The 23,875-nt window shown below is 52.8% G+C and overlaps 6 protein-coding genes across 6 annotated transcripts; 3 read left to right on the plus strand and 3 right to left on the minus strand.

Annotated features, from left to right (window-relative positions):
- Window positions 1-638: 638 nt before the first annotated feature.
- Window positions 639-2,885, plus strand: CC1G_12512 (monooxygenase; the record flags this gene model as incomplete). Its single annotated transcript, XM_001839931.2, has 13 exons — window positions 639-737; window positions 796-878; window positions 934-994; window positions 1,047-1,085; window positions 1,136-1,150; window positions 1,199-1,605; window positions 1,665-1,749; window positions 1,804-1,893; window positions 1,942-2,074; window positions 2,134-2,306; window positions 2,364-2,493; window positions 2,546-2,790; window positions 2,847-2,885. 13 exons carry the CDS (start codon window positions 639-641, stop codon window positions 2,883-2,885), a joined length of 1,599 nt encoding a protein of 532 aa, XP_001839983.2.
- A 536-nt stretch (window positions 2,886-3,421) lies between these two features.
- CC1G_12513 (cytochrome P450) lies at window positions 3,422-5,605 on the minus strand (the record flags this gene model as incomplete). Its single annotated transcript, XM_001839932.2, has 11 exons — window positions 3,422-3,491; window positions 3,542-3,688; window positions 3,759-3,869; window positions 3,927-4,008; window positions 4,061-4,250; window positions 4,313-4,326; window positions 4,382-4,511; window positions 4,565-4,829; window positions 4,886-5,074; window positions 5,139-5,268; window positions 5,326-5,605. The coding sequence occupies 11 exons, from the start codon at window positions 5,603-5,605 to the stop codon at window positions 3,422-3,424; spliced, it is 1,608 nt and encodes a 535-aa protein (XP_001839984.2).
- A 509-nt stretch (window positions 5,606-6,114) lies between these two features.
- Window positions 6,115-8,218, minus strand: CC1G_12514 (cytochrome P450; the record flags this gene model as incomplete). Its single annotated transcript, XM_001839933.2, has 11 exons — window positions 6,115-6,163; window positions 6,406-6,549; window positions 6,604-6,732; window positions 6,784-6,865; window positions 6,917-7,106; window positions 7,159-7,205; window positions 7,274-7,358; window positions 7,418-7,685; window positions 7,736-7,924; window positions 7,976-8,105; window positions 8,170-8,218. The coding sequence occupies 11 exons, from the start codon at window positions 8,216-8,218 to the stop codon at window positions 6,115-6,117; spliced, it is 1,362 nt and encodes a 453-aa protein (XP_001839985.2).
- A 9,260-nt stretch (window positions 8,219-17,478) lies between these two features.
- On the plus strand, window positions 17,479-18,987 carry CC1G_12940 (hypothetical protein; the record flags this gene model as incomplete). Its single annotated transcript, XM_001839937.2, has 5 exons — window positions 17,479-17,601; window positions 17,663-17,863; window positions 17,946-18,203; window positions 18,260-18,643; window positions 18,700-18,987. 5 exons carry the CDS (start codon window positions 17,479-17,481, stop codon window positions 18,985-18,987), a joined length of 1,254 nt encoding a protein of 417 aa, XP_001839989.2.
- Window positions 18,988-19,402: 415 nt separating this feature from the next.
- Window positions 19,403-19,981, plus strand: CC1G_12941 (hypothetical protein; the record flags this gene model as incomplete). The annotated part of the gene is made up of 3 exons (XM_001839938.1): window positions 19,403-19,472; window positions 19,557-19,658; window positions 19,743-19,981. 3 exons carry the CDS (start codon window positions 19,403-19,405, stop codon window positions 19,979-19,981), a joined length of 411 nt encoding a protein of 136 aa, XP_001839990.1.
- A 754-nt stretch (window positions 19,982-20,735) lies between these two features.
- Window positions 20,736-23,651, minus strand: CC1G_12942 (hypothetical protein; the record flags this gene model as incomplete). The annotated part of the gene is made up of 8 exons (XM_001839939.2): window positions 20,736-21,134; window positions 21,193-21,615; window positions 21,675-21,691; window positions 21,745-21,819; window positions 21,880-22,269; window positions 22,318-22,751; window positions 22,823-23,364; window positions 23,424-23,651. The coding sequence occupies 8 exons, from the start codon at window positions 23,649-23,651 to the stop codon at window positions 20,736-20,738; spliced, it is 2,508 nt and encodes an 835-aa protein (XP_001839991.2).
- Between the last annotated feature and the right edge of the window lie 224 nt (window positions 23,652-23,875).

Raw genomic sequence — 23,875 nt, forward strand, 5'->3', positions numbered from 1 at the left:
CGGTATAGAGGAAGGAGGCCAGTGGAAGAATGGACCAGAATGCCGACGCCTGAGATAAATTGGGCTCGCTTTGCAGATGCTTCAGCAGGCTTTTGAACGCAACGGAGATATCAGAGACTTCGCTGACATTTGAATTCTCTTGTTTTAACGGTGTTGGAAGGCTGGCGTCCATGGCTGAAAAGTCCCGCATATCTGGTTTGCTCCGGCAACTCCTGGTTCCACTAGTGCGAGGAATGCTTTCGAATCGGGCGAGGCAAAGGAATCGTCTGTAAGGAGAAGAGAACTGTACACAGGTTTCACCACGAGAACTTCGGTTCGACGACAGTCTTCCAGGCACAATTGCAATGATCCGTTCAGGAGCCCGGATCAATAAGTCATATCTCCTGCTGACATACAATTCTTGGCACCGTGGTTTCCCGCGCTTCTCCTCGCTGCTGCTGTCGACCGTGGCGAGGCTGGCCGGCCGCAGTCAAACCACTCATCCGTCATTCATATGCAGCCAGCGCAGCGCCGGAACTTGGCGCGAACGGTGGTCAGGTGGGCAGAGCTCTGCACTTCGACAATATGGGCCAGGTAACCTTGCACGACGGCCCATCGACGGGTGGACAGAAAGCCGGGTCCCGGTAACACCATTTCCCATGGTTCACTCACCGACCAACTTGCACATCGATGTCGGACGACGACTTGACGATCAACCCCACCCAGGATCGTTCAACTCCAGCTCGGACGAACCCAAGGTCAGTTTCTCTTCGCTTTTTCTCCTTCGTCATAGCATTGGGGCTCAGAACTCACAAGGGCATCGCCGGATTTTGTTACGCCAACAGCAAACTCAATCAAGTACGCGCTATGGCGCCCACTATTGCGATCATAGGAGCAGGGTACTGGCCTCCCTTTTCATCGTGTTTTCACCTCCACTGAGCTACCCATATCTAGGGCTGGCGGCCTTACATTTGCGATCAAGCTTAAGCGACAACTTGGATATGAAAACTTCGTCGTCAGTCGCAGTCTTGGTTGGGATAAGGCATAGGTCTTTAACTGCATTGCAGATCTACGAGAAGCACGAGGAAGTCGGTGGTACTTGGAGGGTTCGTGTATCTTCTCTTTGTAAAATCACTTCCTTACAGATTGCCTACAGGATAACGTTTACCCAGTATGTGTCGTTAGTGCGCGGAACTGCGCTTGTTGACCCGTCATTTAGGGGTGTTCCTCCGACATACCGACCGTTTTCTACTCGTTATCAACCGACCTTCACGATTGGCCAGGAAGTCATGGATCTCAACCAGAAATTCTTGACTATTGGAAAGGCCTCGCCGACAAATACCACCTATACCCACATATCCGTTTTCACCACAACGTAGTCTCTGCAACATGGGACGAGTCCACCTCCCGTTACGAGATCACCCTTTCCAATACCGCCACACAGGAACAGCAAAAGACCTACGCCGAGATTCTTGTATCCGCCGTCGGAGTACTGGAGAACCCTCGTTATGCCAACATCCCCGGTCTTGGAATGTTCCAGGGATCCGTTTTCCACTCAGCAAGATGGGACAGGAGCGTGGATTTGACTGGCAAGAGGGTTGCGGTGATCGGGAATGGGACTTCTGCGTGCGTTCTCAGGGGCAATGCAACATGCCCCAGCGTATCTAATATCTCTTCCGCTCTAGGGCCCAATTCGTACCAGTAATAACGCAAGATCCGTCAGTCGAAGTCGTCAATTTCTGCCGAACTCCCAACTGGTTCATGCCTCCAGTGAGTCGCTGATCTTCATGAAGCGTACCATCTGAAGCGAACCATGCACCCAAGATACGGACACAATATTCAGCTATGCGGAGGTGGCTGACTCGAAATATACCCCTTCTCAACCGGATAATGCGTTATTCAATGTTCATCACGGTAAGACTCGTTTCTGGTACCAATACACTCTGGCTGACGGAGCCTTAGCTGGAATCACTCTATCTCGCCGTTTTCAGCGTTCACTTCCCTTTGCTGCGACCTCTCATGACTGCATGGGCAAGGCGTTACATGACACGAGCGGCTCCAAGTGAGGAACTTCCTAACTTGTTCCCAAAATTCCGTAAGTCGAAGTCATCAGGTCTTATTCACGGGGACTGAAAATCCACTCTTCTCTCTTAGCGATGGGATGCAAACGGATAATCTTTGATACTGGATATCTGCCTGCCCTGCATCGGCCAAATCTACACCTAAATTGGGACGGGATCGACTCTATAGTCGAAAATGGTATCGTCACAAAGAAGAGCGAGTTTCTCCCTTTCGACGTGATCATTTTTGCAACCGGATTTTCCGCTGTAAGCGACGACTCGATATCTCAACCGTTCTCTTCATGCTCCTAACCTCTGTTCCAGGACGTCTACCCTCTTCCTGTCTACGGACGCGATGGTGAATCAATCAAGGATTATTTCAACGAACAGAACGGAGCCAAAGCGTACTGCGGAACCACAGTTCCGAAGTTCCCGAACTTCTTCATCCTCCTTGGTAGGTGGACCCCTATTGGCTTCCGACTCAAGGTTCACTCCGTATCGCACAGGTCCAAACACGACAACAGGCCATACCTCCGTTATCTTCTCCACCGAAGTACAAGTTGACTACACGTTCCAACTCATTAAACCTATCCTGGAAGGGAGTTTGAAAGCAGTCGAGCCAAAGGTCGAGCCCACGGATGCGTATGACAAACATATACAGAAGCGGATGAAGAACTCGGTTTTTGTTCACTGCTTATCTTGGTACCGTGTCGGCGGAGAAGGCAAGGTTACGAATATGTTCCCTGGGTGCGTGTGTCTGACACGGGGGTTCTACATACAATGGACGACTGACTTCCTTGATGACAGTGCCGCACTCCGATTTTGGTGGTACCTCCGGAGACCTAAATGGAATCACTATAGGACCGTACCTGGGAATTGGAAGCGAAAACGATGCTTGGCGGTGACATTGAAACGGCTTGTTATTGGGTTAATCTTAGGCTTGGGCGCTCTACGGTACCACAAACATTACCCACAGGGGTTCTCGGGTGTTTCAAGTTGGGTTCAGGGGTTGAAGGTCAGTCATCCGCTGCTCCGCTCCTCTCAACTTTGCTTATCAGCGTGCTTGCCTGTAGGCTGTCCGATCTGTCCTAAATATCGTACAATGACGGGAAAAGAACGATCTCACTTGCTTCGAGGGTCGAATTCCGTTCGGCGTTCGATGAGTTGACAGGCTGTCGATTGTAACTCTAGTAAAGAAGCAGTTCATTGGGGCTAAGTACTAATACCATACACTAGTGCGTGTAATACCAGGCTATTTTGTTTGCACGAATAACCATCAGGAGCAAACCAACGATACAAATACAAGTTATTTTCTTTCATGTAGGAGCTTAAATACAGCCTCGAGGATACTCATATTGCTCTTTGGTGGAGAACCGGCCTTGTCACATCGACAAAAGCGCTGCATGCCTCTCGGACCGTGGAACAATATCGCAATCGAATGGCAAGGGCACACTGGAAACCATTCAGTCACGAGTGTGTCCAACAGTACTGAGCTCTCTCACCTGATGCTGTCGTTGGTTACTTGCAGTTGCCCCATAGCCAAGGCCTCTCCACCCGGCCCTTTGGGTGGCTTGATTTCGTAGATGGCCAGGAGACATGCCGTCATATAGGTAAGCGTTTCGTGACTAAAATGCCTTCCAGGGCAGATTCTACGTGCGTGTAAGTGAAAGAAATACGAAAATGAATCCAGACAGCACTCGCCGACGGCCGAATCCAAACGCTGCAACTTCTGGGTCCAAAACGGACGGATTAATCTTCCCGTCTTTGAGATAGCGTTCAGGTTTGAAGGTAAGTGGTTCCTCGAATCTCTCGGGATCATGCATGATTGCCCTGCGAGTAGTAAGAATCAGTTTCCGGGAAGGGGGACGAAAAAGGTCCTCAGTTCACCAGGTGTTTCCGAGCACTGTCGTGCCCTTTGGAATGAAGTAACCGTTCCATTCCTGATCCAGCGATGAGACATGAGAGATACCTTGGGGAAGCGTCAGTAACCTTGAATATCAGAAATCGCAATGAGCTCTTACCTCCTGGAACCACGGAGTGCCATCGAGACAATTCCTTGACGATTGCCTGGACGTACGGTAACCGCTCGCAATCGGCGGGCGTTGGGAGCTGATATGCTCCAACCGCGCCTTCGATTTGCTCCTGGGCTTTTCGTTGGACCTCGGGATTCGCCGCCAATGCGAAGAATAATGCGTGGGCTGAGCTGACAGTCTACGGCAAAGGCGTACGGGTCAGCCTCACTTATGGCTTAACCATCGATTATGTATACCCACGGTATCCGCACCCCCTAGCCAGAGGATGTCAGAAAACAGCATAGCGAAAGGTTGAGAACGTATACTCACCGAGATAGGCCGTAATTGTGGTGCTCATCGCTATCTCTTCTTGTAACTTATAGTCCGGAGAGGTTTCTGGAGGTAGCTCATTTACAAGGCGAGCTCCAATCCCTAGGAACTCGTTCTGCTGTCCATTTTGCTACCCGGTACGCTTAGTTTAAATGCCTGAAAGGTACACTAGAAGGTGCTTACCAAGCGCTCCTTGACGCCATTGAAAGAGCCAATAACCAGTGTGTCTGCTGACGAGGCGATATCGGCAAGCCTCTTCTTCCAGGCAGTTCCAGGGATCCATGGTGGAAGATATTTGAGGAACGGGAATGGTCCGACCAAGAAACGACCGGGAGTCAAGATATCAACGACCCCGTGAAGAACCTTCTCTGCGTGATCGATGAGGTCTTTGTTGTACTCATAATCGTCCACCCCATACGAAACGCGCATGATAACACATCCAAAATAACTGTCAAATCAATATGTTAGCGGAAACCCACGGCGCCCAGTACAACAAGCACTTACAAGCGAGTCTCTTTGAGAAATGCCTTGGGATTAACCAACAACCGGCGATGGAACTTCAAACATTCGTCCTCAATGATGGGACGATACTGTACTACAGTCCGTTGGTGGAACTGTTGATGGAACGTGCGTCGATGAGAACGCCAACGAGAACCATAGTTCATGATTCCCATTGTCCATCCCACCTTGGCCCTGGAAAGGTAGAGTCAGGACATAGTTACAACAAAACATGACCCTGGAATTCGAATAGACTCACATCTCAAATACGTGGGGTGAAGGACGATCGGAGAAGTAAGGAGCTCTCCTCTCCAGTAGCTCGACCACATCGGAGAGCTTGTTCAGGATTAAAACCGGCTGGCCTGCGGTTTCAAGATAGATGGCGTCGCCTAGGATCGTTTTCAGAACATGGAATTTTCTAAGCACATTGGATTGTGTAGACCTACCATAGCGCTTGGACCACTCGCTGTAAGCCACCCACGGTTTCTCCTTTGGAATCTGGAGGAGGTTCCCTAGGATTGGCACGCCCCTCGGACCAGGAGGGAGAGGTAAGCCGCGTGGGTTTCGTCGCGACTTTGCGAGAAGCGACTTTACCAATAGGATGGCCGCTACCAACGCACCCAAGAGCACCAAGTCCAGTGAGACTGGAGGCGAACCCTGGAAGAGTCCGAATCCAACGAAGTAGTGAGAGCACGGGTGCGAGCTGTTCGAAGTTGGGGTATGCATTTTTCAGCCACTGAAGGTAGTTCGTTCGAAGGGCGGGGCCTGAGATATGATATACTGTGGATCTTGCGAAATTATAGGCCATTTTTTAGCCATGAAGCTGTCCTAGAATTGGCGAAAGTGGAGTTCTGGTTGATGTTGCCGTACCCGAGGTAGCGGCAAGTCTAGGTGTTATCTTCCAATGTCAGGGGAGGCCATTGGGCGCCGATGGCGTCCAAGAAAGGGGATGGTTCGGTGCTTTGCAGTCCCCTACGGGAAGATGAGTGACATCCCCAGCGGGGGCATTCTGACTGCTTCGACCGCGTGCGCAAGAAGAAAAGATCGAAAGCTTCCGAAAGGCAATCCGTTTGAACCGGTCTTTTTGAAGAAGGCGCTCCCCTAGGAGATTAGACGATCTTTGTCACGGTTTCCGTTTTCCAAGATCCTGCCATGGAGTTGCCAGGCACAGTGTCCACAGCTGGATAGAGTGCAGTCAAGCTCCAATCTTGAATCTTTCAAATTGGCTTAAGGATTCATGCGGCCAAGTTGAATTGCAATCGACATCGCTCGTACTGGTATGTACTATTCAGAATAAAGGTTTAAAAATACAGGTACAACTCGACTACCCGAGCAAGGAACTCATTGAACTTTGGTAATTAGCGCTCACTTAACAAACCAGATTGGGATAGAGACCAAAAGGAAATCACTCCGATAACAGAGCAAGATGCTGTTCTGAACGAGGGACAATTTCACATTCAAATCGTTCAACGATGCTTCGGGCTCGGATTAGTAGGGACGGCAGATCATCACAAATTTTGGCACACCTAAGCACTGAAGGTCCAACTTTATGTCCCAGAGGGATTGGTTTTCCATTCTCATCCTTGGCTGGTTTGATCTCGAAGACGGACAAGAGCGACGCCGCCATATAAGTCAGGGATTCGTTACTGAGATGACGACCAGGACAAATTCTGGGAGATGCTTCAGTTGCCTACGAACCCCCTTTCTCGCGAAAGAGGACGTACCGACGACCATAGCCAAAGGCGGCATTCTCTGGATCAAGAACTGCGCGGTTGATCTTACCGTCCTTCAGGTATCGCTCAGGCCTATACTCGAGGGGGTCGTCAAAGACTTCAGGGTCGTGCATAATGGCCCTAAGTCGAGGAGTTATTAGGATGGAAACAGGAGGCTTATTCAAGACTTACCATGAATTAGCGTATATTTCACTACCCTTGGGAATAAAATAACCATTGTATTCGTAGTCCTCGGCAGCGACGTGAGCAATCCCTAAGGTACTAGAGTAAGCACAGAATTTACAACAAGTCCTCAGTGACTTACCAAGGGGGACAACTGAGTGCCAGCGGGAAACCTCCTTTACGATGGCCTGGATGTACGGTAATTGAGCACACTCGTCAGGTGTGGGTAGACGACAGGGGCCAACGACGGCGTCAAGTTGCTCTCGGGCACGTTCTTGGACTTCGGGGTGCATTGCCAATGCCAAAATTAACGCTTGGCCGGAGGTTACAGTCTATAAGAGCCCAAGTTAGGTTTCTGTTGAGGTCTGTGTTGGATGAACCTACAGTGTCGGCGCCAGCTGCGATGCGTGTATCAGTTGTGGACTTTGAGACTGTTAATGGCTGGTGAGCCTACCGATGTATCCAACTACCACGGTGGATCTGGCCAGAGCTTCCAGACGAGAAAAGTCGGGGTCAGATTCGGAGGGCAGCAACTCAATAAGACGAGTTGCAACATTCGGGAACTCGCTCTGGAATCCTTCATTCTATGCACATGTGTGTTAGATTTATCCTTCGCCTAGGATCCGGAGATAAGGGAACCTACTACTCGATCCTTGGCTTCATTGAAGGAACCAACCAAGAGATCTTCATTTGCAGACGCAGCGTCCGCGAACTTCCTTCGCCAACCTCCAACACCAGGAAACCAGGTGGGTAGATGGCGTAGGAAGGGGAAAATATTGGCCCAATACCGTCCGGGTACCAAGGCCTCGCTCACGCCCTTGATCGACTTCTCAGCCTTTCTCGCCCAATGCCTGTTATATTCAACGTCGCTCATTCCATACGAAACCCGCATGATGACCGAGCCAAAGAAGCTAGCAAATGTCGGTCAGAAATGGCACTGATGAGAGGGAAAGCCACTTACAATCGTGTCTCGTCCAGGAAGTCTTTGGGTTGGGAAGCAAGGCGACGAAGGTAGTTAAGTCCTTCCTGCTCAATGATGGGACGATAGTTTGGGACTTCGTTCTGATGGAAGAACTGGTGAAACGAGCGTCGGTGAGCTCTCCATTTGGGTCCGTAGTTCATCAGACCGAACGACCAGTCAATCCCGACTCTGAAACACGGTTAGTATATCTGAGCAAGTCATGACATGTAGTTCACTGACATTTTGGCGAGAGGGACGTCGGGGCGGTCGGAAAAGAACGGTGCTCTCTTTTCAAATAGGTTGACCGCAGCGGAGAGGGTATTCAAAACAATCATTGGCTTTCCCTTGAGGTTGAGATACATAATGTCTCCTGTATACCATGGTCGGTCAGATATGTTCTATGAGTCTGTGCCGCTGTGTGAAACACTCCTCACGCACCGTATTTCTTTGCCCATTCGTTGTACACCAGCCATGAATATTCATCGGGGACCTGGAACAGATTTCCAAAGTAAATGTCGCGAAGAGCGAACACTAAACCCAACCAAAGACCAGAATAGCGGAGCGATGACGAGCGAGAAGCGAGGTGAGAACGATGAGCGATTAAGGCAGATGAATGCTGAAGCGGTATATTGACGAAGAGGTCAAGCTGAGGAAATACAGAGGGATCTACCTAGCTTATATACCTATTCTACAGTCTACATAGCCGCGATGAGTCAAGGTGACGAACGGATGGCGAGACACAAAAGAACAATAAGGAGAGTCACAAGGCTGCGCGAAGGCTGCGCGAAGAGCGAAGAAACAATAACGGAGTAACGAGGCAGTGCAAGAATGGAGAGAACAATAAGACGTAGGGCGAAGGGTATAACGAGGCAGTGTTCCATGGGAGAAAGTGTCCGTGTCGAGAATAAGTAGCAAAAATGAGAATAAAGAAAAGGTGATAAGAGCGATGAAAGCGATAAGATAAGATAAGGAAAAATAGGGGCTCGTACTTGCTGTTCACGACATTACCCCCCTTCTAAGCTTCATCGTCCTCGATGATCACTGGCAGGCGTCGTCCAAGCTCCCAGTCGAAGTCGGTAGGTGGTGTATCCGTGAAGTTCTCAAGCGAGCGCCAAGGGAGAGAAGCGAAGGTGGTGGCTGAGATGCGGCGGGGTGCAGAGGGGTGATCGCTGATGGAACTCCTTGACGGCGTCGGGGGCGTGCTCCAAGTTCTCTTCTGGTTCCCAAGTATCCTCTGTCGATCCGTAGCCCTTCCAACTGACCAGGTACTCCAGCCTGCGATTCTTCCCTCGTCCTTTCCAACGACTGTCGAGGATGTCGTGAACCTCGTATTCAAGCTCCCCCTCCAGTTCAACAGGCTCAGGCGGAGGTGGCAGAATGCCGTTGACATCATTGCCTTTCCAGGGAGAGAGCTTGTCAACGTGGAACACAGGATGAATGCGGGAAAGGGATGGGGGAAGTTCAAGACGATAGTCGAGGTCGCCAATTCGTTCGATGATCTTGTAAGGGCCAGAGTTGGAGGTCGCCAAGTTTCCGAGTAGGAACTTTGATCTGGATGTCCTTAGCGTTGAGCCAGACGTAGTCTCCAACCTTGAACTGGTGAGCTGATCGCTTGCCGGATTCGTACGAGTCCTTCTGTTGCGCTTTCTCAAGGCGTAAGGCGGCTTCGGCATCCTTGCGGACTTCTTGAAGCTGTTGGATGCGTTCATCGACGGGGGCGGATGTCAGTTCGTTTACCGACAGGGATGTTGAAGTGAGGGATGTAGCCGTAGAGGACTTCAAAGGGTGATCGGTCGTGGGCAGAGTGGATTCGGGAGTTGATAACGAATTCGGCCATAGGAAGGTGTTTGTCCCAATCATCTTGTCGGCGGCTGACGTAGAGGCGGAGATACTTCTCGACTTCTTGGTTGGCTCGTTCAGTCTGTCCGTTGGCCTGAGGGTGATAGGCAGTGGTGAGGTTGGACTCGATACCTAGACGCTTGAGGAGGGTGCGCATGACCTTGGAGGCAAACTGAGGACCGCGATCGCTGATGAACCGGAGTGGGAGGCCGTGGAGGCGAAAGACTTCTCGGTAATAGATGTCGGCGACACCTTCGGTGGTGATGTCGGAAGTGCAGGGAAGGGCGTGGAGGAGCTTGCTGTAGTGGTCGACAAAGACGATGATGGCATCATGTCCATTGGCATCAGGAAGCTGGGTAATAAGGTCGACTCCAACGGTCTCCCAGGGGCCATCGGGTACCTCCAAGGGCTGAGTCGAGGCGCGGGGGTGCTGGGCGTGTTTCTTCCGGGCACAGATGTCGCAACCTTCCACATACTTCTTGACAAAGGCTCGCACGGTCGGCCACCAGTACTGTCGTTCAACTCGTTCGAGGGTTCCGTGTACGCCGGGATGTCCAGAGGTAGGATCGTCGTGGCACTGTTTGAGAAACGTCGCGTCGAAGTTCATCGTCTGGGGGAACGTAGACTCGACCCTTGTAGTAAACAAGGCCGTTATCCTCCTCCCATTCAGCGAGACCAGAGGTGAGACGACGGGGACCTGTCTTGCGGAGTTGGGCAAGTCCATCCAGGACCTGGGATTCTCGGGCGCTGGCCTGCCGGATACGGTCCTCCAAGGGGTTGACGACCATGCTCGAGGCGGCGAGCTTGGCAAACAGCTCGGGTTTGAGTACCACCTGTTGTTTGTTGTCCTCAGCGTCGGAGACCTGGTGAATATCGAGGCGGGAGAGGGCGTCGGCTTGGGTGTTGGATTTTCCAGGGCGATGGGTGAGTGAGAACCGGAAGCGGGAAAGGTAGAGGGCCCAACGAGCTTGTCGACGGCTGAGGTCTTGTGCAGTGCGCCAGTATTCAAGGTTGGAATGGTCGGTGACGATCTCGAATGGTTCAGGGAGTCCTTCCAGGAAGTGGCGCCAGTCCTTGAGAGCCTCGATAATGGCCAGCATCTCCCGGTCGTAGATCTCGTAATTCCGTTCGGCGGGCTGCATGGAGGCGGACCGGAATGCAACGGGGTGCCAGAGGCCGTCGTCCTGCTTCTGGAGGAGGGCTCCTCCAGTGGCAAAGCCGGAAGCGTCGACTTCAATGCGAGTGGGGCGGTCAGGGTCCCAGAGCGCCAGGATGGGGGCAGACGTGAAGGTGTTGCGGAGGGTGTCGAAAGCCTGCTGCTGAGGTTCGTTCCATTGCCAGGGGACATTTCTTCTTGGTGAGGTCATTGAGCGGTCGGGCGATGGTGGCGAAATCCTTGATGAAACGGCGGTAGAAGTTGGCAAATCCGAGGAAACCTCGAACGGCGCGGAGGTTGCGGGGGACTGGCCAGTTGCGGACGGCTTCGACTTTGGCGGGGTCCATGCTGACTTCGCCCTCGCGGATGATCAGCCCAAGGTATTCGATCTCCTGACGTTCGAACTCGCACTTCTCTGGCCGGAGATACAGATCGTGCTTCTTGAGGCGATGCAAAACTTCGTGTACAACTTGTCGGTGCTCATCAAGTGTAGCCGTGAAGATAAGGATGTCGTCCAGATATACCGCAACCTTTCCTCCAGCAATGAGGTCCGAGAAGATCGAGTTCATGAGAGCTTGGAATGTCGCCGGGGAGTTGGTTAGGCCGAAGAACATGACGAGTGGTTCGTAGAGTCCCTGGTTGGTGGCGAACGCAGCCTTCCACTCATCTCCTTCCTTAATCCGGATGTTGTTGTAACCCCAGCGGACATCGAATTTCGTGAAGTACTTGGCACCGCGGAGTCTGTTGATGATGTCAGAGACGAGGGGGAGGGGGTAGCGGTTCTTGACGGTGATCTCGTTGAGCTTGCGGTAATCCTGAACGAAGCGGAGCTTGCCATCCTTCTTCTTGACGAAGAAGACCGGGGAGGAGAGGGAGAGACTTGGATGGTCGGATGTATCCCTTCTTGAGGTTCTCGTCGAGGAATCGATTAAGCTCTTCTTGCTCGTTCTGAGACATGGGGTAAACCTTGGTGCGCATGGTAGCCGGGGCTCCGGGGATCAGATCGATGGCGTGGTCCCAGGGTTTGTGTTCGGGTAGGCGATGTGACTCGGACTCGGAGAAGACCAAGCATGTTCCATCAATGTTAAGAAGTCGAATGGGGTGTCGGAGGGGGTAAGCGGTGATCCGGTGTTTCTCCACAAAAGGTTGATCCAGGAATTTGCCGGTAGCGCCACAGTCGATCATTGCTGCGGGGTCCGCCGTACGGTTTCTGCCTCTGAGTCTGATGCGAATGCGAAAATGCGAGGAACCGGGGTGTATTTCGCGAACAGAGCTAATAGTACATGAATAAATCGAGTCATATTCAGAGACGGCGTACGACGGTGAAAAGGGTGCATGCTTTGCAGCACGAACAAGCACCCGCTTCAAAAACCCTGTTGTTGGATCTTCTCGAGGCGCTCCAGGATGTCTTGCTGGTTCTTCTGCGCAGCCAAGAGGTCGGCGAGTGAGACGTTAGACGAGGTGGCGGCAGGTGGGGCAGGCGAAGTGGCAGCAATGGTGGCGGCAGGTGTGGAAGAGTCATCGAAGAGCGAGAAGGGAGCCTCCTGGGTGGCAGCAACGCGACGACGTTGGGTGAGTCCTCGACCGGGCGGATAGCCCATGAACTTGTCTTGGCAGACGTTAGCGGAGTGGCCGAGACGCTGGCAGTGGTTGCAACGAAGTGAGCCGTGGTTGCCGTCCTTCTTGATGTGGGCGGAGGATCCGCAACCAAAACATCGCCCACGCATTGCTTGGAGGAAGTCCTCACGGGAACGGCCACTAGGCCCAACACGGGTCGCGTCGATATCCATCGCATAGGGGTCACGGGCAGGGGCAGAGCGAGACGAGGCGGTCGGGGTTAAGAAGGAGGCGCTGCTTCCGTGAAACGTAAAATCGTTCTGGTTGACGATGTCGCAGTAGTCTTGAAGGGTCTTGGGCTTGGCATCGTCCGGTTTGGTGATGGCGATAAGATTCCAGCATGAGGCGATCGTTGGAGCTGAGTTTGCGACGAAAACGTGCCATACCATCCTTCTGGGATAGACCGGTGCGGGGAAATATCTCCATGAACTTGGCTGCGAACTGGGAAGCAGATTGTTTACCCTGGGTAAGGGCCTCGAGCTGGGCTTCAGCTGCTTTCTCCTGGTCGGCGGGTTGGAAGCGTTTCTTGAAGGCAGCCACAAAAGTGGACCAATCGCCACTGAAGGGCCAAGGGTGGGCAGCCTTCTGAGCAGCGTCGGCAGCAGCCTCGTGGGCGGCAATCTGATCCAGGTATTGGACAGCCCAGGAGGCAGCCGCACCCTGAAGGTACGAGAGGGCAGCTGAGATCCACTTCTTATCATCTCCTTTGAGTTCGGACTCGGCGGAGGCCCAGTTGGTGAAATAGCGGAGGAATCGTTGGGTATCGCCGGAGTCACCCTTGAAGGGCTCAGGCGCTTTGACGGGGCTTCTAGTGGAAGCGGTCTTAGCAGCCGTGAGCTTATCCAGGGATTGCTGGATACGCCTGGTAGTCTCTTGTTGCTCGGCAAGCAACTTGAGAAGAGTGGTGTCGGACATACTGAGATCGGGGATAGGCTTTGCGGGTTCGGTAACGGGGTCTTGTTGGACGAGCGGCAGAGAAGTGGGTGGGAATAATAAAGATGGTGATAAGGTGGAAGTGGGAGGTTCGTTATCTGAGCGTTGGGCAACAGACGTGTCCTCCGACTCCCTAGGGATGGGAAGTGGTGTGAGGGCGCGGCGAGGAGTGAGGGTAAGGGCTGTGGTGGGGGTGGAGTGTCCGGAGCGGCGAAGGCTTGTTACTGCGGGAAGGGCTTCTGCTAACGCGGCGTAGGTAACGTGAAAGGGAACAGGTGTTTCGGAGTCTTCTTCTTCGGATTCGTCTTCCTTGTCGTTGTTGTCCTCTTCCTCACTGTCTTCCTCAGATGATGTTGACGGAGGGCGAAAGGACTTTGGTGCGGTGCTGGTGGTTGCTGTTACTGGGGCAGGGGTAGAGTCGGCGGAATGGAAAGACTGGGGAGAATCTTCTGGTAAGAGCTGTGTGACGGTTGGCGGCGGAGTTACTGGTGGGGATTTCTTCTTCGATTCTTCTTTCCTGGATTCGGCAAATTCGCGGGCTTTTACGGCGTTGTCGGAGGTGCAAACAGCAGCGTAGAAGCTGGCTGTCTGGAGGCGTCGTAACTGGTGAAAGGTGGGCCGGAGACTGAGGCGGTAGGGGCAGGGGGAACTGTCACACTCTACAACCTCTTCCTTGCTATCGAGGTGGCAGTCGATGCCAAACCACTTGTCAGGGTTGAGGTCTTTACTAGAGGCGAAGAAGTGTGGGTATCCTGCGCAGCTAATCTTGACGGTGTCGGAAAACCAGAGTTGCCAGAGTAAGACCTGATCGGCAGGTCAACCAGAGTGCCAGGGGATCCGGAATGCAGGGACAACGATCGGCGTTGCCAGTGCACGGGGGTAGCTTGACCGTAATGTCGCGAAGAGCGAACACTAAACCAAACCAAAGACCAGTAATGCGGAGCAGATAAGAGCGGCGAGTAAGATAAGAGCGATGAGCGACGAATGCAGATGAAGGCGGAAGCGATGTATTGACGAAGAGGTCAAGCTGAGGAAATACAGAGCAGACTACCTAGCTTATATACCTATTCTACAGTCTACATAGCCGCGATGAGTCAAAATGACAAACAAATGGCGAAACGTCGAAGAACAATAAGAAAGGTCATGAGGCTGCGCGAAGGCTGCGCGAAGAACAAGGATGAAACAATAATGGAACAAGAGAGTGTCAGAATGAGTCAAGAGGCAGTGCGTAACAATAAGAACAATGGAAGTGGGGCGAAGGGTAATACGAGGCAGTGTTCCATGAGTGAAAGAGTCCATAGAGGGAATAAAGGAGCGAAGGAATAGGGGCAAGCGAAACGATAAGATGCGAGACAGATCAGATAAGATAAAGTGAAAAATAGGGGCTGTACCGGCTGTTCACGACACGGCCCAGTTGGTAAAGAACTGGAGGAAGCGTCGGGCATCTTCAGCCTTGCCGTGGAAGGGCTCAGGCGCCTTGACCGGGCTCTTGCTAGAGGAGGTCTTGGCGGCTGTGAGGTGGCTGACCAGGGTAGAGATGGCGGTGGTGAGCTGGTTTTGCTGTTCCTGGAGTTTTGCGAGATCGGCGGCGGACATCGTGAAGTTGTCGGTGGTTTGGGAAGTGGGAGAGGGTAGAGTAGTTGGTTGGGTGGAAGTGGGAGGTTTCTGTTCTGAGCTTGGAGCGTCAGATGTATCCTCCAACTGCCGAGAGGTGTGGAGAGGGGGATGGACCGGGCGAGAGATGAAAGAGGCGGGGTTTGTTGGTGTAGAGCGACCGGAGGAGCTGAGGCGTTGTGCGGAGATGAGGGGTGCGGATGCGGCTAAAGCGGAGTGGAGGGTATTGAACGGTGGGAGGATGTTTTCCTGTTCAGGGGATGCTGATCGGACGCTAAGGGACTGGACGACTTCTTCTTCGTCTTCCTCGTCGTCGTCGTCGTCTTCCTCGTCTTCTTCTTCGGGATCGGTGTCGGGATCTGGAAGCTTGAATGAACCGGCTTTGGCAGCAGGGGAGGTGTTTGCAGAGCGGTAAGCTTGGTACGGGGTTTCTGGGGATTCAGCGGCGGTGGGTTGCGTTTCGGAGGGCGGAGTCCTGGGGTTGTTGCGGGCGAATTCTTCAACCGCTTGCTGATTAACGGGGGACGGAGATTCGGCGTTTAACTTGAGGGAGTTGATATAGACCCAGTCGTGTACGGAAGGTTCGTGGTAACGGTTGGGGCAGGGCTGTTCGGAGCAGGCGGTCCAACGGTTGAGGCTCGGTAGATGGACGTCTAGGATGATGGGGTGACCGTCGCTGACCCGAACGACGAAGTGCGGCTTAAACAGACAGGAGGTGTCTTCCGGTGCGGCGGAAATCTTGACGGAGTGCGGGGACCAGAGTTGCCAGGGAGGGACCTGATCGGCAGGTCAACCAGGAGCCAGAAATGCGGATGATGCAGGAGCAACGATCAGCGTTGCCGGTGCACAAAGGTAGCTTGACCTAATGATCGCGAAGAGCGAACACTAAACCAAACCAAAGACCAGAATAGCGGAGCGGATGAGAGCGGAGAGCGAGGTGAGAGCGATGAGCGATTAAGGCAGATGAATGCTGAAGCGGTATATTGACGAAGAGGTCAAGCTGAGGAAATACAGAGGGATCTACCTAGCTTATATACCTATTCTACAGTCTACATAGCCGCGATGAGTCAAGGTGACGAACGGATGGCGAGACACAAAAGAACAATAAGGAGAGTTGTTACGAACTCCCCTATTTCTTCCCTTGTTTCCCTCTACGCACCCTACCTTTCCAAACCTTCCGGACTTCCGTTCTCTCCGTAGTTCCGTTACCTTCGCTTCTTCGATTCTCCCGCATTTCCGAACCTTTCGTACTTCCGTTTCTCTCGTATTCCGTACCCATCGATACTCCTTACTTGTCGCTTTCACACCTTCTTTCGCTCTCTTCCAAACCTCTTGATAGCTCGCCAACTCTACTATAAATACTGTCTCTCTGTAGTAGATATTCCTCAGCCTGTTATCGAGAACCTTTCCCTCAGGACTTCTATCGCTCTCAGCTTGATTCCTCTCTGTCTGCGATAGTGACAGGCCACTTGAACTCGACTCCAGAACCAGAACTTCGATCCAGAACTCTAGAGCTCCAGAATCCCAGAACGACTGTTGGCAACGATAAGTCCTCGTTGCCCGAAGTCGTAACAGAATAACAGGCTCCTCCATCGCCGCCTTCCTCGAAAGCGCGGCCCCCTCTCTTCAACCACGGATTCAGACGACGATCTCCGAACTCCTTCGACCCCTCCCTACGGCTGCTACAACCAGCCACACGCATTCTACTCCGACAAGAAGTTCGACGTCCACCTAAACCCAGTCGACAAGTGGATCCACTGCACCCGACAACCCTGCCCACATCGTCTATCCAAAGAACCCGAAGAGTTCCCCAGTTGGGGAGTCCCCTGTGACACCGTGGAACAAACCGAATTCGATCCCGACCTCGTAGAAGAATCCCTCCAGAAAGCTCTCGAATCTCGAACCGAACGAAGAAACAAACAGAAAGAAGAAAGAAGACTTCAAAAGAAACATCAGAAAGCTACGAAGTCCACAATGCTACCTATCATACCCTTGTATACATCAGTCCAGCTGGGGTGTAAATTTGTACGTTGTCTGCGGTATAGTTTGGGGCAACCATGGTCCCTCTACACATCGATATCAATTGCATAGCCATGGACGTCCTATCCCCCACAATGTAGCCTTACATACTCAATTTAAACACCATGCTGTCTGCGGTATAGTTTGGGGCAACCCATGGTCCCTCTACACATCGATATCAATTGCATAGCCATGGACGTCCTATCCCCCACAATGTAGCCTTACATACTCAATTTAAACACCATGCTCATGGTAATACCATTGACCAACAGTGCCGACTGTCACCTCCCCATATCTGTGGCCCGCATGAAACCCCATCCCCACACGGCGAGGCACGCACCACAACTCGGGCGATCGCCTCGCGCTGGCGCCCCCGCGTATTTGTCATCCCAGTCCGGGTTATGATGTCTCCTACCGAGCCGTCATGGCTATCGCAATTTCATTCCCAACTTCACCACCAATCACTCCTCATCACCCCCACTCGGGTTGGTCACGACTCCTATCCCATCGCTGTTTTTTCCCGTCCTCGTACCCACACTCTACATTTGCTTGAACGCCCATAGCCATGGCTCCTCCCGCGCAGAAATTGTTGGACAGGCTCGATGAACTTTACCAGCTCGCCTCTACGGCATTGGCATGGCCTGAACCTGACATTCCCGCCAAAAAGGAACGTCTCCTTTACGTCTCAGTACGTTCCATTCGTCCCCTAAACGACGACGTTTTCTCTCACAACCTCTTGGAATCCCCAGTTAAAGGTTCTCGACTACTTCGACGACGACAAGTCCAGGTCCTCCAAAGACTTAGGCCCCACGTACACGAAATGGTTGAATGATGTTCTCAAAATCGACACCGCCGACAAAATCGACCTCAAAACGTTCGACAGCCCTTCATTCGCCGTGAAGCCCCCTCTCCTCCTTGAATATCCCGTAGCCGGCAATCACAAGGGCAATGTTCGTCCTGATAAGAAAGGCGTGTATTCCTATCTCCTCTGCCTCATCCATCACTCACTCACATCATTGTTCAGCAAAGAAGGCAGTCCAAATCAAGGAAGAACCCTCAACGCATAACAGCAAGTCGGCCTCACGTAAACGCCCTGCACCTGAGACCGACCTGAACGGAGACAACGACAACGCCGCCGCCAAATCTGTCAAGAACTCGAAATCAGGTACCCCCGCGTCCTTGGGCAATGAGAAGCTGAAGAAGCCCAAGGTTAAACATCATTCGTCGGAGCCCGTCGATATTCCCAAACAATCTGCTGTCAAAGCGACCAAGAGCGATGGACCCGCAAAGGTGCGCTTCATAGCCCCGAAATGGAATCGCCGATCCGACTGATCAGTTCCTATCAGCCCAATGCGTCGCCAGAAGCCCCCGCAAATTCCAGCCTGGGCCAACGCCTTCCAGTTCCTTCCTTCACAGATGTCACCTCGAGGGACACTCTGGTCACCGATGTCGCCAAGCTCAGCCGTCTGTACCTCGACCAAAGTCACAAACTCAATGAATTTGGTTCTCACCACATCGCTTTGATGGACTACTACAAGGAGGATCGTGTACGCTATCTCAGCGAGAACGAGCAACTTAGGCGACAGCTGTCCGATAACCAACATATCATCAAATCTCAATCCGAGACCATCGCATCCCTCAACACAAAGATCTTCAACATCGAGGGACGCTTGGACAAGCTCGAGGAATCCAGCCGCGGGATCCAGGACCACCAGTCAAATTTCTCAGACGTGCGTGAATTTAACTTCATCTACCTCTAGCGCCCTTTCACTCACAATTACACTAGGCCACATCGTTCAAAGACTTCATGACCTTGCACGACGACACGGACTTCCAGTCCTTCAACCCCCCTCCCCGAGACATGTTCACCAATGGGCAAGCGTATTCCCTACCAAATCCGCCTCCTGAAAGTAATGCCTTTTCACGGACCAATCAAGCCACCTCTCTGTCGATGGGAGTCGGAGCATCACATTCGCAGACTACATCACTCTCGATGAATATGGGTGGTCAAACCGCGCATTCACAGGGGACAGCGTCCGCCACTCCCCCGATGACTACACCTCACCTCAGCTGATCATTCATAACTTAATTCATTCCTGTATTTGTTCTTTATTGTAAAATTTCATTGGTTCTCCAATATACCCCGCCTTTCCCGTGAACAAATGGTATTGAAACACTTATTGGGCAGTCTGAACCGTGTAACGAGAACTATGTCTCCCATTTTGATGGTGCAACCCCAATTAGTGGTTTCCAAACCCGAGCTCGGATGAAGCGTTTATGATACCCGAGCCGTCTTGATGGCATCGACCATACGGGACTATCGCCAGAGTTGGGGTGTAGGAAACCATGGCCCGGGCTATGGCGAAGGTGTCAACGCCCCGACCCGTTCACCATAGTCCGGGCTCTCACTGCATCCCGGGTAACACCATCGGGTAACACCATCTCATGCCCCAAATGTCATAGGTTCCGGGCCCCCTCTGGCTGATCGAATGTCAATCCTTCTTTCTTCTCTAACCACCACCTTACCCCGGAACCTCTCTCGAAACCTGTCTCTAATGCGTGAGTAAACGTTCAATCCTTCCCCTCCGCGCTCTACGGTTCATTCGTCTGACAATGGCCCAGCCAGACATGCCCCCACCTTAGATCGTGCCTCAAGGAGGCGAAACACTCGGCCAGGTTCGAGTAAACTTGGGGTTGATGACCTCAAAAGGATGCTGGAAACGATTCTGGGCCTCATGGCACAAGGTATTTAGCATCACCTTCTGAACCGTGCATGTACTCACAAGCGAACACGCTAAGAAACCGAGCAAATTCGGCGACATGTCATAGATGGGCACCAAACGGTTGGCGACCTCAATTTGGAGTTCGCCCATGCTGAAACTCTATTCGGCAAGCTCATCGACACCGACGACTGGGAGTCCAAGCTGGAAGAAAAGGATCAAGGCTCATCTGACAGGCATGGAAGCCATACCAGGAGGGCGAGGAAAATTTTCATCGCCATGGACTCAACCCGCAACTCTCTCAACCAATGGATCGTCATGGCTCAGAAAATCCTCGAACAAGCCTAGCACTTGATTCCAAAGTCGTGTAGTGTATTCACATATGTATGCCCTTTTTAACCCCAACAATTAGAATACTACCAAATCACAGCGTGTTTATGAGGGAATCTCGCATCAAAACTCTCTTTCGACTGTTGGTGAGATTGGAATTCCCCCCCCCCCTCCCCCCCGGCCAAAGCGAGTTTGTCAACCGTCAGAGTCCATCGACATCACCATAGCGCTGGTATATTGATGGGTATAGCCTAGTTATGGCGAGGCCATCGACCTGCTGAATCCATCACCATAGCTCGGGCATATTATCCACGACCCCTGGCTATGATTGTCAACCGTCAGAGTCCATCGACATCACCATAGCGCTGGTATATTGATGGGTATAGCCTAGTTATGGCGAGGCCATCGACCTGCTGAATCGATCACCATAGCTCGGGCATATTATCCACGACCCCTGGCTATGATGAAGGGGTCGCGCATCGACCCCTTCACCATGGTGCGGGTGCATTATCCGACGAACCCTAGTTATGGAGAGGGAATGGACGCACCATTTACATAACCATAGCCCGGGTGCATACCCCTACACCATTGACTAAGACGATCTCATTCGCGCAAGACAGGCAGTCGTTCAGACATAATCAAGCAGCACGAAAATAGTCAATACCAAAATGCAATGTAACGAATAATACTAATCAAACGAAAGAAAATAGGGCCTATCGAGATCATAAGTCAAAGGAAGAGATGTAAGTAAATGCATCTACCGTAAATGCATCTACCCTCCACGCACACCACGCCCTCCACGAACTTTCCTACTACCTCCCCGAGACACAGTGCCCTTCTGCCGCTTCGTCGATCGACCAACCTGAGGCATTTCGTCGCCCTCTGGCGCCTCTCCTTCACCGTCACGAGTACGTTTGGCTGCGGACCGAGTCAGTCGAGGCGTCTCGAGCTCCCGCCGGGTCAAAGGAGCCAACCCATCAGTCAACGCCTTCCCCCTTCGCGAATTCGGAGGTCGAGATTGCTGCTCCTTCCCCCGCCTCTGCACGTCCTCCAACAAGTCTCCTAAAGTAGGTAATTCCTCCTCCTCCTCCTCCACCACCACCTCCTCCTCCTCCGGATTCCGGACACACGGAGAACGTGTAAGAGAACTCCCTCTGACACGAACACCATCCTCATCCGCGTCAGAGGAAGGGGAGTGTCTGCTGGGCACGAGGTTTCCTCGGATTGACGTGCGAGACGTCCGAACTGGGGAGGAGGATGGGCTGCGCGAAGACGAGATGGGAGGGGGACGGATTGACGCGCGAGACGTCCGAACTGGGGAGGGGGATGGGCTGCGAGAAGACGAGATGGGAGGGGGACGGATTGACGCGCGAGACGTCCGAACTGGGGAGGGGGATGGGCTGCGCGAAGACGAGATGGGAGGGGGACGGATTGACGCGCGAGACGTCCGAACTGGGGAGGGGGATGGGCTGCGCGAAGACGAGATGGGAGGGGGACGGATTGACGCGCGAGACGTCCGAACTGGGGAGGGGGATGGGCTGCGAGAAGACGAGATGGGAGGGGCTCGAGACCTGCGTATAGGCGATGGGGAGGGTGATTCGTTGGCACGAGAGCCTCGAATTGTAGTGCGACCCCTTCGCGGAGGCGAGGAACTTGTGGAGGGCAGTCGCGGTTGCCTGTCTTCCCGAATGCGAGCCCGCGATGAACGTACAGGTGACGAAGACGGACCTATGTATTATTCTAAGTTAACCCCCCAAAGAGCAAATTTAAGAAGCACTTACTTCGAATTCTTCGCCTACCTCTTCCCTCGACTTCGTCGTAGTCGTCTGGCTCGATGTAGCGGTTTGAGCGAGAGCCTCAAGAAGAACGTTAGCCAGCTCATCCACAAGTGAAGAGTATAGCCAAAAGGTACCCACCTTTGCCTTTCTTTCCCCCACGCTTCCCTTTGCGGGGACGTACATCGTGCGAGTAGTTGGCTCCATGCTCATCTTCGTCGGAACTGACCCTAGCGTTCTCCTGATTGGGAATGAGCTCGTAGCCACCGCCCTTGGTGGGGACGGGGCACGCTTTGAATCTAAACTTCTCCTCCACTGAACTGTCGATTTCCCGCTTGTAGAGGAATTGGTGTAACGTGTGGAGTTCCCCTGACAGCATTCTGTAGGGGTCTTTAAAAGGTAGATTCGAAGGCCAGAACTCGCTCCCGATGCATTCGTTGAAATAAGTCTTGAGTGCCGTCCATTTCACAGTTGGGCGTCCCTTTGGTTTAAGGTCGACGGGGGGTACTGCATCGCGACCCCTGGCAATGACTATACTTTCGTTAGCGCAACATAGATAGCATATGGGCATGCACGTACCAAAGTATCGCGTGAAATAGCTTCGAAACAGGCACCTGAGCCAGACGGCAGGCTCTTCTCCATCGGGTTTCGTGTAGAGGGGAGGCAGTATGGGCTTTCCGTCGTCCCGCAAGTCCATCGGGAGCAGGGGCTTCCCTTTCTTCCCTAAGCTCGCCTTCGTCATGGTAGCATCCGGGTCTGCCCCTTCCTGTGCGGCGTAGACTGCCCCCGCCCAAAGATCCCATAGATCCTTCAGCGCCTTGCACTCCTGCGCATACTCCTCGTTGAACGCCCTCTCGCATCCGCCCAAGTCCTTGTTGTAGTCGACATCAACAGAGACCCTAGACCCGTCCTTCTTCTCGTACGCCAAGAAGAGGTATACTCGAGCGTTCATGTCGTTCAGGAGTGTCACGATGAAATCATAGACCCTGGACCCTATGAACCGCTCTGCAACCCTACGGAGACGAAAAGATTCGTCGGTTTCATCAGTACGTCTCATCCCACCCATAATGTCATGAAAACATACCTTCGACGCTCTGCGAGAGGAGGTCCCATCGCCAGCCATATTCCTGCCTTCTTGTGATAGTACGCGCGTTCCTCGTCGGAGAGGGCCCGGAAGAGAAGTGTGGTGGCAGGCTGATACCTCGCAAAGGGCTTCACAGTGACCTTCTCTATCTCCTGAACACGCTCAGCAAGCCTATGGTAGGCCTCCTGCTCCGCCACATCCTCTTCCTCGTTGCTCTCCTCCTCCTCCTCCTCCTCCTCCTCTTCCTCCTCAGGGGCTTCTCCACCCTCATCTTCGTCACTCTCGTCGTCATACGATGGTACGTAGACGGCCTGGGCGGGAGTAATTGCCTCGGGTGGTATGACTAAATCCTCCTCGTCAAGGAGCTGGCGAAGGTTGGGCAAGGGAGGCTGAGGGTCCTGGGATAGGAGCTTCGCGAGATATACAATAGCACGAGAACGCTCGTGTTGGAATACGAGGCGAGCGCTCCAACGAGTGCCCCAAATCTTCTTATTGGGCCCTCTCTCATACTTGACGTTCAGCTCAAACCATTTGGTGACCGCCTAACCGCGTCTCGGAAAGTCAGTTGCTGATGATCCCAATTCCAAGACATGGTACGCACCGCCTTCAGTCGCGCCTCATGACTCTTGGACATCAATTCCCGTGCCAGGCTCTCGTAGTCTTCCTTCAATACGCGAACCGCGTCCCTGACCACTTGCGCACGCCCCACTTTATCCTTCTTGTTCTTGCGCTTACGACGGTAAGCCTCGAGCCTCTGCTGCAGTAGAGCCACTTGGCTATCTCTGAGAGTGTAGCCCCGAGTATCGTTGTCGCTTTCGGAAGAAGACATAGCAAGATGAACCAAGAGGAAGAGAGGAAGTTGGGTCGATTAGCGGGGGGAAAAACACGGTTGCGTCTTTGCGATCCGGGCCCTGTCAGTATTTATCTAGCCGGCGGGTCTTTTACACAGCCCTTATATGGCAGGAGATCGCCGACCCTGTCCAGATCTCGATCCTAATTGATGTATGTTGAACTTGGATGGCGCCTAATTCTATCTTTCTTTCCTTCGCACCC

This window comes from Coprinopsis cinerea, assembly GCF_000182895.1.
Source record: "Coprinopsis cinerea okayama7#130 chromosome 2 map unlocalized cont3.2, whole genome shotgun sequence".
NCBI classification, from domain to species: Eukaryota; Fungi; Basidiomycota; class Agaricomycetes; order Agaricales; family Psathyrellaceae; genus Coprinopsis; species Coprinopsis cinerea.